The 12,390-nt window shown below is 42.0% G+C and overlaps 1 protein-coding gene across 1 annotated transcript in view; it reads right to left on the minus strand.

Moving 5' to 3' along the window:
* The window catches only part of LOC104678252, a 70,407-nt gene that overhangs the window by 55,812 nt on the left and 2,205 nt on the right, over positions 1-12,390 (minus strand). Inside the window, exons 4-5 of the mRNA XM_030942363.1 lie at positions 7,836-7,992; positions 5,120-5,265 (exon numbers count right to left, since the gene is read on the minus strand). Of these exons, the coding sequence (XP_030798223.1) occupies positions 5,120-5,265; positions 7,836-7,992 (303 nt within the window). The remainder of the gene's footprint in view (positions 1-5,119; positions 5,266-7,835; positions 7,993-12,390) is intronic.

Here is a 12,390-nt window from a genome sequence, read left to right on the forward strand (position 1 = left end):
TTAAACATAGAAATAGCATACAATCCAGTAACTACACTTTTCAGTATAAACCCAAAGAACTGAAAGAGGGTCTCAAAGAAATCTTTGTACATCCATATTCACAGCTGCATTATTCACAACAGCTAAAATGTGGAGGCAACCCAAGTGTCCGTGGATGGATGAATGGCTAAGCAAAATGTGGTATATCCATAAAACAATATTCCTCAGCCTTAAAGAGGAAGTAAATTCTGCAGAATGCTATGATGTGGATGAACCTTGAGGATGTTATGCTAAGTAAGCCAATCACAAAAAGATAAATACTGGAGGTGGAGGCGGGCAGATCACTTGAGGCCAGAAGTTCAAGACTAGCCTGGCCAACATGGTGAAACCCCATTTCTACTAAAAATACAAAAACTAGCCGGGTGTAGTGGTGTGCACCTGTAGTGCCAGCTACTCATGAGGCTGAGGCACAAGACATGCTTGAACCCAGGAGGCAGAGGCTGCAGTGAGCTGAGATCATGCCACTGCACCCAAGCCAGGGTGACAGAGCGAGACTGTCTCAAAAAAAAAAAAAAAAAGACAAATACTGTATGATTCCACTTACACGAGATACTTAGAGGTAGTCAAAATCATAGAAACAGAAAGTAGAATGGTAGCTGCCATGGGCTAGGAGGAGGGGGACGTTAGTATTTAACGGTAATAGAGTTTCAGTTTTACAAGATAAAGGTTATAGAGATGGAGGGTGGTAATGGTTGCACAACATTATAAATGTGCTTAATACCACTGAACTGTACACTTGACCCGAATTTTCTTCCCATTACCCTGATGGAATTCCCCATATATTCTCTAAACAAATAAGTAGCTGTACTCCAGAAAGCAGCACACCCAACATTATTTTATTGGAAGCCCCCATCCTAATCAGAAGCACCCAAAATCCACTTGAGAGAAAATACAGAAAAGTAGGAAAGGAAGGCCAAAAGTGAATGGAAATGCCTATATACACTGTGCTGGAGGTCCTGGCCAGAGCAATGAGACAATTTTTTTTTCTTTTTTTTTTTTTTTAAAGAGTTGGGCATGGTGGCTCACGCCTATAATCACAACATTTTGAGGGGGCAAGGTTGGGGGTATCACTTCTGTCCAGGAGTTCTAGACCAGGCCTGGGCAATATAGTGAGATCCTGTCTCTATACAAAAAAAAAAAGTCCAGGTGTGGTGGTGCATGCCTGTAGTCTCAGCTACTTGGGAGGCTTAGGTAGGAGAATCACCTGAGCCTGGGGAGGTAGAGGTTACAGTGAGCCGTGATCGAGCCACTGCACTCCAGCCTGGACAACAAAGTGAGACTGTCTAAAAAAAAAAAAAATGTAAGTAGCCGGGCATGGTGGCACATGCCTGTAGTCCTAGTTACTTAGTTACTTGGGAGCCTGAGGTGGGAGGACTGCTCGAGCCCAGGAGTTTGGGGTTACAGTGAGCTATGACCACACGACTGCACACAAGCCTGGGTGACAGAGTGAGACTGTCTCAAAAAATAAAATTAATGTAATTTAATTTTAAAAAATAATAAAGATTAAGAAGGAAGATATAATACTGTTTTTATTTGCAGGCAATATGATGATAAGGTCCTAATCGAATCTATAATTTAAAAAGTCACAGCGCATAATGCCAAAATACAAAAATCAATTGTGTTTCTATACACACGCAATAAACAATTGAAAATAGAAAAAATACCAATTACAATATCATTAAAAATATTTACCTAGGAATAAATTTATCAAGACATGTTCAAAATCTCTACATTGGGCTGGGTGTGGTGGCCCATGCCTATTATCCCAGCACTTTAGGAGACTGAAGTGGGAGGACAGCTTGAGCCCAGGAGTTTGAAACTAGCCTGAGCAACATAGTGAGACATCTCTACTAAAGTAAAAATTTTAAAAATTAGCTGGGCATGGTGGCATATGCCTGTAGTCCCACCTACTCAGGAGGCTGATGTGGAGATCACTTGAGTCCAGGAGGCTGAGGCTGCAGTGAGCTTTGATCACACCACTGCACTCCAGCCTGGACGACAGAGTGACTATCTCAAGAAGAAAAAAAAAATCATCACTGAAAATTACAAAATTCAGTTGAGAGAAACTAAGGGAAACAAATAAATAGATACACAATTATGTGTTACTTAACGACAGCGATATGTTCTGAGAAATGCATTGTTAGGTGATTTCGTCGTGCAAACATCATAGAATGTACTCACACAAACCTAGATAGTATAGCCTACTACATACGTAGGCTATATGGTATAGTCTATTGCTCCTAGGCTACAAACCTGTATAACATATTATTATATACCATAGGTAATTGTAACACAATGGTAAGTATTTGTGTACTTAAACATATCTAAACATAGAAAAGGTACAGTAAAAATATGGTATTACAATCTTATGGGACCACATATGCGGCCAGTCATTGACCAGAAATTGTTATGTGGCACATGACTATATATACCATGTTCAAGGATCAAAAGATTCAATATTAAGATGTCAAATCTGAGCTGGGTGAGGTGGCTCATGCATGTAATCCTAGCACTTTGGGAGGCCAAGGTGGGTGGATCGCTTGAACCCGGGAGTTCAAGACCAGCCTGGCCAACATGGCGAAACCCTGTCTCTATAAACTACAAAAATTAGCCAGGTGTGGTGGCACACACCTGTAATCCTAGCTACTTGGGAGGCTGAGGCACGAGAATCAGTTGAACCTGGGGAGGTGGAGGCTGCAGTGAGGTGGTGCAGTAAGGAGGTGCAGTGGAGGTGGAGATTGTACCACTGCATTCAGCCTGGGTGACAGAGCAAGACTCTGTCTCAAAAAGAATACAAAACAAAGACAAAACCATAAACAAACATCTACACAAAGGTCAGATGAGCAGAAATTTCTTAGAGTGGACACAAAAAGCAATAACCATAAAAGACAAAATCAGTAATTTGGATTTCATCGACATTAAAAAGTTTTCTCCAAGAGACACCATTAAATAAAAAGACAAGCCACAGACTGGCGGAAAATATTCACAACACATATCTCACAAAACACTTGAATCTGGACTATATTAAGTATTCCTACAATCAATAATGGAAAGGCAAACAACTCAATTAAAAAATAGACAAAGGCTTTGAGCAGACACTTCATGAACATATATAAATCGCCAATAAACATATGAAAAGGTTTTCAGCATCATTACCATCAGGGAAATGTAAATTAAAACCACAACGAGATACTACTACATACATACCTACTAGAATGGTTAAAATGAAAAAGGCTGACAACACCAAGGGTTGATGAAGACGTGAAGCAAACGCAACTCTTATAAACTGTTTCATAAAATGGTACAACCACTTTAGAAAACTGGTAGTTTCTAATAAAGTAAACCCTACAGCCGAGAATATTTTCACAAAATGACCTGCAGAAAAATGCTCATAATAGCTTTATACAAGATAGCCAAAAATTAGAAACAACCCAAATAACTGTCAATAGGACAGATAAATAAATAGTAGTATATTCATTCAATGGAACACTACTCAGCCTAAAAAGGAACAGATTAGTTATACTTTCAATAACATGAAAGAATCTGAAAAATATGTTGAACGAAAGAAGCCAGAACAAAACTGTATGATTCCATTTATATGAAGTTTATAAACAAATAAAATTAATATGTAGTGATAGAAACAGAAGAGTAGTTGACTCTGAAGATCGAATACTTACTAGAAAGAAGCACAAAGGAACTTTCAGAGGTGATGGAATTGTTCTAGATTCAGATAATGGTAATCTAGGTGTATATTTAGTACCTGTGCATTTTACTGTGTATAAATTATTCCCGAATAAAAGGGGTGAAAAAGTCATGTATTTGCATTAATTTTTTGTTTTATAGTACAAAAGTCAGTTGAAAATAACACATCCTTTTAATCACCAGAAATAACAGAAGAAAGTTTGTCTCCCATTTCAAGTAATAGGGCAACATCACGATTGAATTTTTTCCAAAGAAAAACAATTTTAGAACAATCTACAGTGGATCTTTCTCAGCTTTTGGGCCACCAACCACTGGGGAGACTATGTTCTCATATCTACATGCTCCTTAGTTTCTTAACCAAAGGTGACTAAAGTTCAAATATTACATGGGAGGTCTATGAATTTTTTAACGTTCCTTTGTGCTTCTTTCCAGTCAATTCTCAACTGCAGAGTCAACTGCTCCTGTGATTTATATATTAACATTTCTTGTTCATGAACTTCATATAACACATTTAGAGTGTATCTTTTTTTTTTTTTTGAGATGGGGTCTCGCTCTGTTGCCCAGGCTGGAGTGCAGTGGCGTGATCTCGGCTCACTGCAACCTCCACCTCCCGGGTTCAAGCGAATCTCCTTCCTCAGCCTCCCCAGTAGCTAGGATTACAGATGTGCGCTACCACGCCCAGCTAATTTTTGTCTTTTTAGTAGAGACAGGGTCTCACCACGTTGGCCAGGCTGGTCTCAAAACTCCTGACCTCAAGTGATCCACCCGCCTCAGCCTCCCAAAGGGATTATAGGCATGAGCCACGGCGCCTGGCCTAGAGCACGTCTTTTTTTTAAAAAAATAAAAATGTACCATTACTCAAAAACATAGGAAACCAGTGACTATGACAAATGAATGTCTAAATCTTTCCTAGTAACCAAATCAAAGAACAACTAAAGAGTACATGGCTAATAAAGTATGTGATGTAAAAACATATTAGAAATAAAGTTTTGTAAACTATAATGCACTGGGGGCCAGGCATGATGGCTCACGCCTGTAATTCCAGCACTTTGGGAGGCTGAGGCGGGCAGATCACCTGAGGTCAGGAGTTCGAGACTAGCCTGGTCAACACGGCGAAATCTCATCTATATTAAAATTACAAAATTAGCCAGGCATGATGGTGTGCGCCTGTAATCCCAGCTACTTGGGAGGCTGAGGCAGGAGAATTGCTTGAACCTGGGAGGCGGAGATTGCAGTGAACTGAGATCACATTACTGCACTCCAGCCTGGGTGACAGAGCAAGGCTCTGTCTCAAAACAAAACAAAACAAAACTATAATGCATGCATTGGATATTACTTATCTTCAATAAACAAGAAGAGTCAAAAAATCGCTTTTCACCTTAAGTTTTGGATATATGTAGCGCAAAGAATCTGCAGTTCCCATGTCAGCATCATCAGGAATACACACAATATCTGGCTTCATTTTCATCTTGAATTCTGCACATAGAGCCTTTTGAACATCCCTGGTTGTAATCACAATGACTTCTACAGGACAAAAGAAAAAAAGAAAGAAAAGCAAAAACTTATTCATGTAGACAGTGGTTTCACTATTTCAATTAGATTCGGTCTATTTCTAGGTATAATAACAACTGCTAATATTATTGTGCCTTTTCAATGTGTTTTACCTGCATTCCCCCAATTAATTCTTTTTTTTTTTTTTTTACAGACAGGGTCTCACTCAGCCACTCAGGCTGGAGTGCAGTGGCACTATCACAGCTCACTGCAGCCTCAACCTCCCAAGGTCAGGCAATCTTCCCACCTTAGCCTCCCAAGTAGCTGAGACTACAGGCATGTGCCACCATGCTTGGCTAATTTTTGTACTTTCTGTAGAAATGAGGTTTTACTCTGTTGCCCAGGCTGGTCTCCAGCTCCTGGGCTCAAAGGATCCACCAGCCTTGGCCTCCCAAAGTGTTGCAATTACAGGCGTGAACCGCTGCGTCTGGCCTCCCCTAATTAATTCTTACAGCAGTCTCATCTTATAAATGAGGAATCTTGGATTAAAAAACATGCTGGCTGGGCGCAGTGGCTCATGCTTGTAAATCCCACACTTTGGGAGGCCAAGGCAGGTGGATCACTTGAGCCCAGGAGTTCAAGACCAGCCTGGGCAACATGGCAAAATCTTGTCTCTACAAAAAACTTCAAAAAATTGGAGGTTTAGGTGGAAGGATTGCTTGAGTCTGGAGGCAGAGGTTTCAGTGGGCCAAGATCACCCCACTGCACTCCAGCCTGGGCAACAGACTGAGTCTCTCTCAAAAAAACAAACAAACAAAAAATCAGGTCTACATGAATGGTGCCCACACTTTAATATATTATATGCCACTTCTCCTTGATATGAAAAATTCAGAAGAACGTTCATCAAATATACAAATGGGAAGAAATACAAAAAACACTTTGGGAAGCCAAGGCGGGTGGATAACTTCAGCCCAGGAACTCAAGACCAGCCTGGGTAACACGGCGAAACCCTGTCTCTGCCAAACAAAAAAAGAAAAATTATCCAGACGTGGTGGCGTGCATGTAGTCACAGCTACTCAAGAGGCTAAGATGGGAGGATCGCTTGAGCCCAGGAGGCAGAAGTTGCAATGAGCTGAAATCATGCCACTGTACTCCAGCCTTGGGCAAAAGAGCAAGACCCTGTATCAAAGAAACCAAATGGGGCCATGCGTGGTGGCTCACGCCTGTAATTCCAACACTTTGGAAGGCCGAGACGGGCAGATCACTTGAGGTCAGAAGTTCAAGACAGGCAGATCACTTGAGGTCAGAAGTTCAAGACCAGCCTGGACAACATGGTGAAACCCTGTCTCTATTCAAAATAAAAAAAAATTAGCTGGAAGTGGTGGTGCACGCCTGTAGTCCCAGGTACTTGGGAGACTGAGGCAGGAGAATTGCTTAAACCTGGGAGGTGGAGGCTGCAGTGAGCTGAGATCACATCACTGCACTCCAGCCTGGGTGACAGAGTGAGACTCCAACATTTTAAATCTTCATTCAATACAGAGAGAGAGCTATTAAGCTACCACCCCTTCCTATTGGAGGCAACTCTAATAATGGAATGAACACTGGATCACAAGACTGGGCCTCAGGCTTTGGCACCCTGATTTATTATATCTAAATATAGGACACCTCAAACTCAATGTGACCAAAGCTGAACTCATTATTTTAATGAAGATAAAATTCATTAAAACCTTTTCCTGGCCAGGCATGGTGGTTCACACCTGTAATCCTGGCACTTTGGGAGGCCGAGGTGGGTGGATCACAAGGTCACAAGATCGAGACCATCCTACTAACACGGTGTAACCCCGTCTCTACTAAAAATACAAAAAATTAGCCAGGCATGGTGGCACACGCCTGTAGTCCCAGATACTCAGGAGGCCGAGGCAGAAGAATCACTTGAACCTGGGAGAGGTTGAACCCTGGCAGAGGTTGCAGTGAGCCGAGATTGTGCCATTGCACTCCAGCCTGGGTGACAGAGCAAGACCCTGTCTCAGAAAAAAAAACAAAACAAAACTGTTCCTTGTCTCCTATTCCTTTTCCTACTTAATGGCATAACTATCTACCTAGTAATGGTATAACTATCTACCTAGTTACCCAAGCAAAAAGTAGAGAGGATCACTAGACTTTAAGGTTCTGGAAGTCAGGGCCTGAGCTGTCTTTTCAATTCTGCACCTCCATGCTTAATACAGAACCTAGTACTTACATCAAAACACAATTTAAAACATATATATATTATGTATCAGATAATACAAATATTGCCTGGTACATAATAGACTCTAAGTACTGACTATGAGGCATTTAAGAGTCTCCATCTGCTCTTTGTGATATCCTTACAGGGTTCGTCTTGGATCACTGTGGACATCAGCTCCATAACGACAACACTTATTGCTATCCTCTCAACCTTTTTCACACAGCAATAGAGTACTCCTACATGCCTTATCTTAAAAAGCCAGTCTTCAGCCAATGAGTTCTAGTCATCCTCTCTCACTCTCATAATGCTGACAAATCATGGGGATCAAATCCCCTAAAAGTTTTATGAGTTCACAGCTCACTTTGTCATAGCTCACCTTCAAATCCAACACGCTCAAGCAGGTTCAATGGGTACCAAATTAAAGGTTTGTTCCCAACTGGAAGCAGAGGTTTGGGAATGCTGGAAGTTAGGTCTGTCATCCGAGATCCTCCACCTACTGCCATCACTACTGCTTGAAATTCCATTTTTACAAACTGCAAGTACAGAAAAAACAATTAACAGAAAAAAACCAATGTAACAAAAATCAAAGTACACACAATACTAGGCTATTTTTATTTAGGTTACTGATACCCACTATGTCAAATGCATAATTCCCAACTCTAGCAATCAGAGTAAGAAAAGCTTAGCTGCAGATAAACATTATGTCTACCAATATGTATTCTCAGTTCTGTCCTTGGTAAAAGTGGGAGGATAGGAATGAAGGGCCCTTGCCCTCGAGTTATTCACAATTAAGTGGAGAAGACAAATTCAGTAAATCTCAATATATGTCATTGGTGCCACAGCAGAAAAATATCCAAGATATAGTGGGCATACAATAAAAGGAACACCTAGTTGTCACTGAAAACACAGGGAAGGTTTTAGAGGAACTGATGCTTGAGCTGACACTGAAGAAGTAAGAGTTTACCAAGTGGGCTTCTGATGTGTGAATTTTTATTCTTTGAAAATATTAGGCTGGGTGAGGTGACTCACATCTGTAATCCCAGCACTTTGGGAGGCTGAGGTGTATGGATCACATGAGCTCAGGAGTTCGAGACCAGCCTGGGCAACATGGCGAGACGCCATCTCTACCAAAAATACAAAAAATTAGTCGGGCATGGTGGCTTGTGCCTATGGTTCCATGGTTCCAGCTACTTGGGAAGCTGAAGTGGAAGGATCATTTGAGCCTTGGAGGCACGTGTTGCAGTGAGCCGAGATTGGACCACTGCACTCCAACCTGTGTGACAGTGAGATCCTGTCTGGAAAAAAAAAAAAAAAAAGAAAAGAAAAGAAAAAAAGAAAACATTAAAAGATGTCTGACTAGAATTAACAGCAGAAACACAAGCATGTTAGGATTCTGAAAAGTATGAAATGACTTAAGACTCCTCCAATAATTCAGCCATTGGCTCATCTTCTTATTCCTCCAATTTTTAAAGATATCACTATAAACACAAATGTAGGCTTGTATCTGAACCTAGATTTACAGAACACAATTATAAAAACAAACCAAATGGTTAATTCCTTTTTTCAAACTCAAGGTAATAAAAAAACCTATTTGACTTTGAAAAGAATCTCTTTACAGAAACTACCACAGAACAGAAGCACAGTAAAAGGTCATAAATATTTATTTATTTATTTATTTATTTTTGGAGACGGAGTTTCACTCTTGTTGCCAGGCAGGAGTGAAATGGCGTGATCTCGGCTCACTGCAACCTCCACCTCCTAAGTTCAAGCGATTCACCTGCCTTAGCCTCCCAAGTAGCTGGGATCACAGGCATGGGCCACCATGCTCAGCTAATTTTGTATTTTTAGTAGAGATGGGGTTTCACCATGTTGGCCAGGCTGGTCCCAAACTCCTGAACTCAGGTGATCCACCCGAGTTGGCCTCCCAAAGTGCTGGGATTACAGGCGTGAGTCACCACGCCCAGCCTATTTACTTATTATTTATTTAGAGACAGAGTCTTGCTCCATTGCCCAGTCTGGAAGTGCAGTGGCACGATCATGGCTCACTACAGCCTCAACCTCCTGCACTAAAGCAATCCTCCTGCCCCAGTCTTTGGAGTAGCTGGGACTATAGGCGGGTGCCACCATGCCTGGTTTTTTTGTTTGTTTGTTTTTGAGATGGAGTTTCTCTCTTGTTGCCTAGGCTGGAGTGCAGTGGTACAATCTCAGCTCACCGCAACCTCTGCCTTCTGGGTTCGAGCGATTCTCCTGCCTCAGCCTCCCAAGTAGCTGGGATTATAGGCATGTGCCACCATGCCCAGCTAATTTTGTATTTTTAGTAGAGACGGGGGTTTCTCCATGTTGGTCAGGGTGGTCTCGAACTCCCAACCTCAGGTGATCAACCCACCTCAGCCTCCGAAAGTGCTGGGATTACAGGCGTGAGCCACTGCACCTGGCTGCCTGGGTAATTCTTTTAGTTAATTTTTTATAGAGACGGGGTTTCACTATGCTGCCCAGGCTGGTCTCAAACTCCTGGCCTCAAGCCTCCTGCCTGGGCCTCCCAAAGCGCTGAGATTAGAGGCATGAGCCACTGCGCCTGACCGATCTTTATTGATTTAAACTGAAACTACTTTCTCTGACTTACAACAATGATGTAATTTTAAATGTGTTAAAATGTAACATTCAGAAGAAACAATGTATTCAACATCAAATTGCCAAATAACTTGTTGCAACTTTACTATAATTATTATTACTCCTGGGCCCAGGTACGTCAACATCTAAAGTGCAGCGCTTAACACCTACTATACTCAAGGCACAAAGTGAAGGCTCTTGCATAACATTCACAATGTAAAGATATGGTCATTTAGATTCTAGCAAGCATTGCCTCAGACTGGAATTTAATTTCATTTTGGCATTATATAACATCCACCACGTCTAATGTTATTATGAAAAAGCACTGGACGCTTAAGAGGCAAAAGATGGGCTGGGCGTGGTGGCTCACACCTGTAATCTCAGCACTTTGGGAGGCCCAGGCGGGTGGATCACCTGAGGTCAGGAGTTCAAGAGCAGCCTGGCCAACTTGGTGAAACCCTGTCTCGACTAAAAATAATTTTAAAAGTAGCCAAACATGGTGTCAGGTGCCTGTAATCCCAGCTTCTCAGGTGGCTGAGGCAGGAGAATCACTTGAACCTGGGAGGCAGAGGTTGCAGTGAGCTGAGATCACACCAGTTGCACTCCAGTCTGGGCGACAGAGCGAGACTCTGTCTCAAAACAAATAAAAATAAAAAAGAGCCAAAAGATGGCCGGGCACAGTGGCTCATGCACCCAGCACTTTGGGAGGCCAAGATGGGAGGATTGCTTGAGCCCAGGAATTCTAGAACAGCCTGGGCAACATGGTGAGACCCCATCTCTATAAAAAATTAGCCAGGTGTGGTGGTGCATGCATGTAGTCCCACATACTCGGGAGACTGAGGTGGGAGAATCACCTAAGCCTGGGAGGTTAAGGCTGCACAACACTGCACTCCAGTCTGGGCAACAGAACGAGACCCTGTCTCAAAAAAAAAAAAAAAAAAAAAAAAAAAAAAAAAAAAAAGAGTCAAAAGATGAGTTTGAGTCATGATTCTGTCACTCATAGGTGGTATGATCAGGGGCCTGACATTTAAAACTCTCAGTGTCCTCAGCTTCCAGAAGGAAGCCTGGTGGTTAGGTCCACAGAACATAGAGTCAGAATGCCTAGGTTTGAATTCTAGATCTACTATTTATTATTAGCTGTGTGAAATAGGGCAAACTAAACTTTTCTATGCCTGTTTTTTAATTTTATGATGGGGATAATTACAGTTTCACTTCACAGAGTTGTTGTTAAGATTAAATGTTATTCTGCGTAAAGTAGACAAAATAATGTCCATCCCATGAGAAGCACTATATTTGTATTTGCTTTATTAGACAGAGACTAGATCAGGGAAAGCCTTCCTACTAACTGAACATGCTGCTTCATAATTCTGGTCTCTGCACTGCTACTGTTGCTTCCTAGTCTGCCTTCTCTTGCATCTAGTAATCACCTATTAAACTCTGAAGACAGCTCAAGAATCCTCTTGCCTACAAAGCCATTCCTAACCATTTCCACCCCTCCAGAAGTGACTCCTTTCCCCGAAGTGCTTCCACTCTGCCATGTGCAGATTATCTTAGCCTTTACAGGGTTTCATTGCACATGTGTTTAAATGTCTACTTAAGTATAACATTAATGTCTCTTAAATGTCTATATAAGAGTCTAAGAGTGACTTTCCTGGACTGTGTGTGCATCATCACTGTATTCCCACTCACATGCCAGAAATCAGAGTGGAATGAGGACCTGTGAACTTCACAACTGTGTTCGAGTCAAACTCAAACATGTGCACAAGGGCATTAGAATCCAGGTCACTAGGAGCTGAGGTTCCAGCTCTCAAGGAGGCCCTGGGTGAAGAAAGGCAACCTAGGAAGCATGAATAGTTACCAAGAACATAACTAATCATGTTACCAGGCAGACTGTCAAATGCTCATGTCACTGCCACGACTATGGGTGACGGGAATCATGGCAACGAGTCTCGCTGCCTCCCAAGCTTTAGAGAGGGTGCTCGCCGCATCTCAGACTTGCCTGCATCATAGCACTCATGCCTTTTCCAGTTGTAAATAGGTAAGAAAACTGTATCAGAATTGGTCTGTCATTCCACATGTGCTGCCTGAAGGCAGAGACCTTACTGCATTCCTCCTTGTATTTCACTGCCCGGCATCCAAACAACTAAAGGAAGGCTGAATAAATGAATGAAGGGCTGGGGTGAAAGAGTGCAGGCACAGTGCTAAAGGCGTCTGGTACCTGTCTGGTGCTCGCTCGCTAGCTGTGACTTTAAGCAGAACCTCCCCTCCCCGAAACTTCCTTTCTTTCTTTTCTTTTTTCTTTCTTTCTTTCTTTTTTTTTT

The sequence above is a fragment of the Rhinopithecus roxellana genome, chromosome 12, assembly GCF_007565055.1.
Source record: "Rhinopithecus roxellana isolate Shanxi Qingling chromosome 12, ASM756505v1, whole genome shotgun sequence".
Taxonomy (NCBI): Eukaryota; Metazoa; Chordata; class Mammalia; order Primates; family Cercopithecidae; genus Rhinopithecus; species Rhinopithecus roxellana.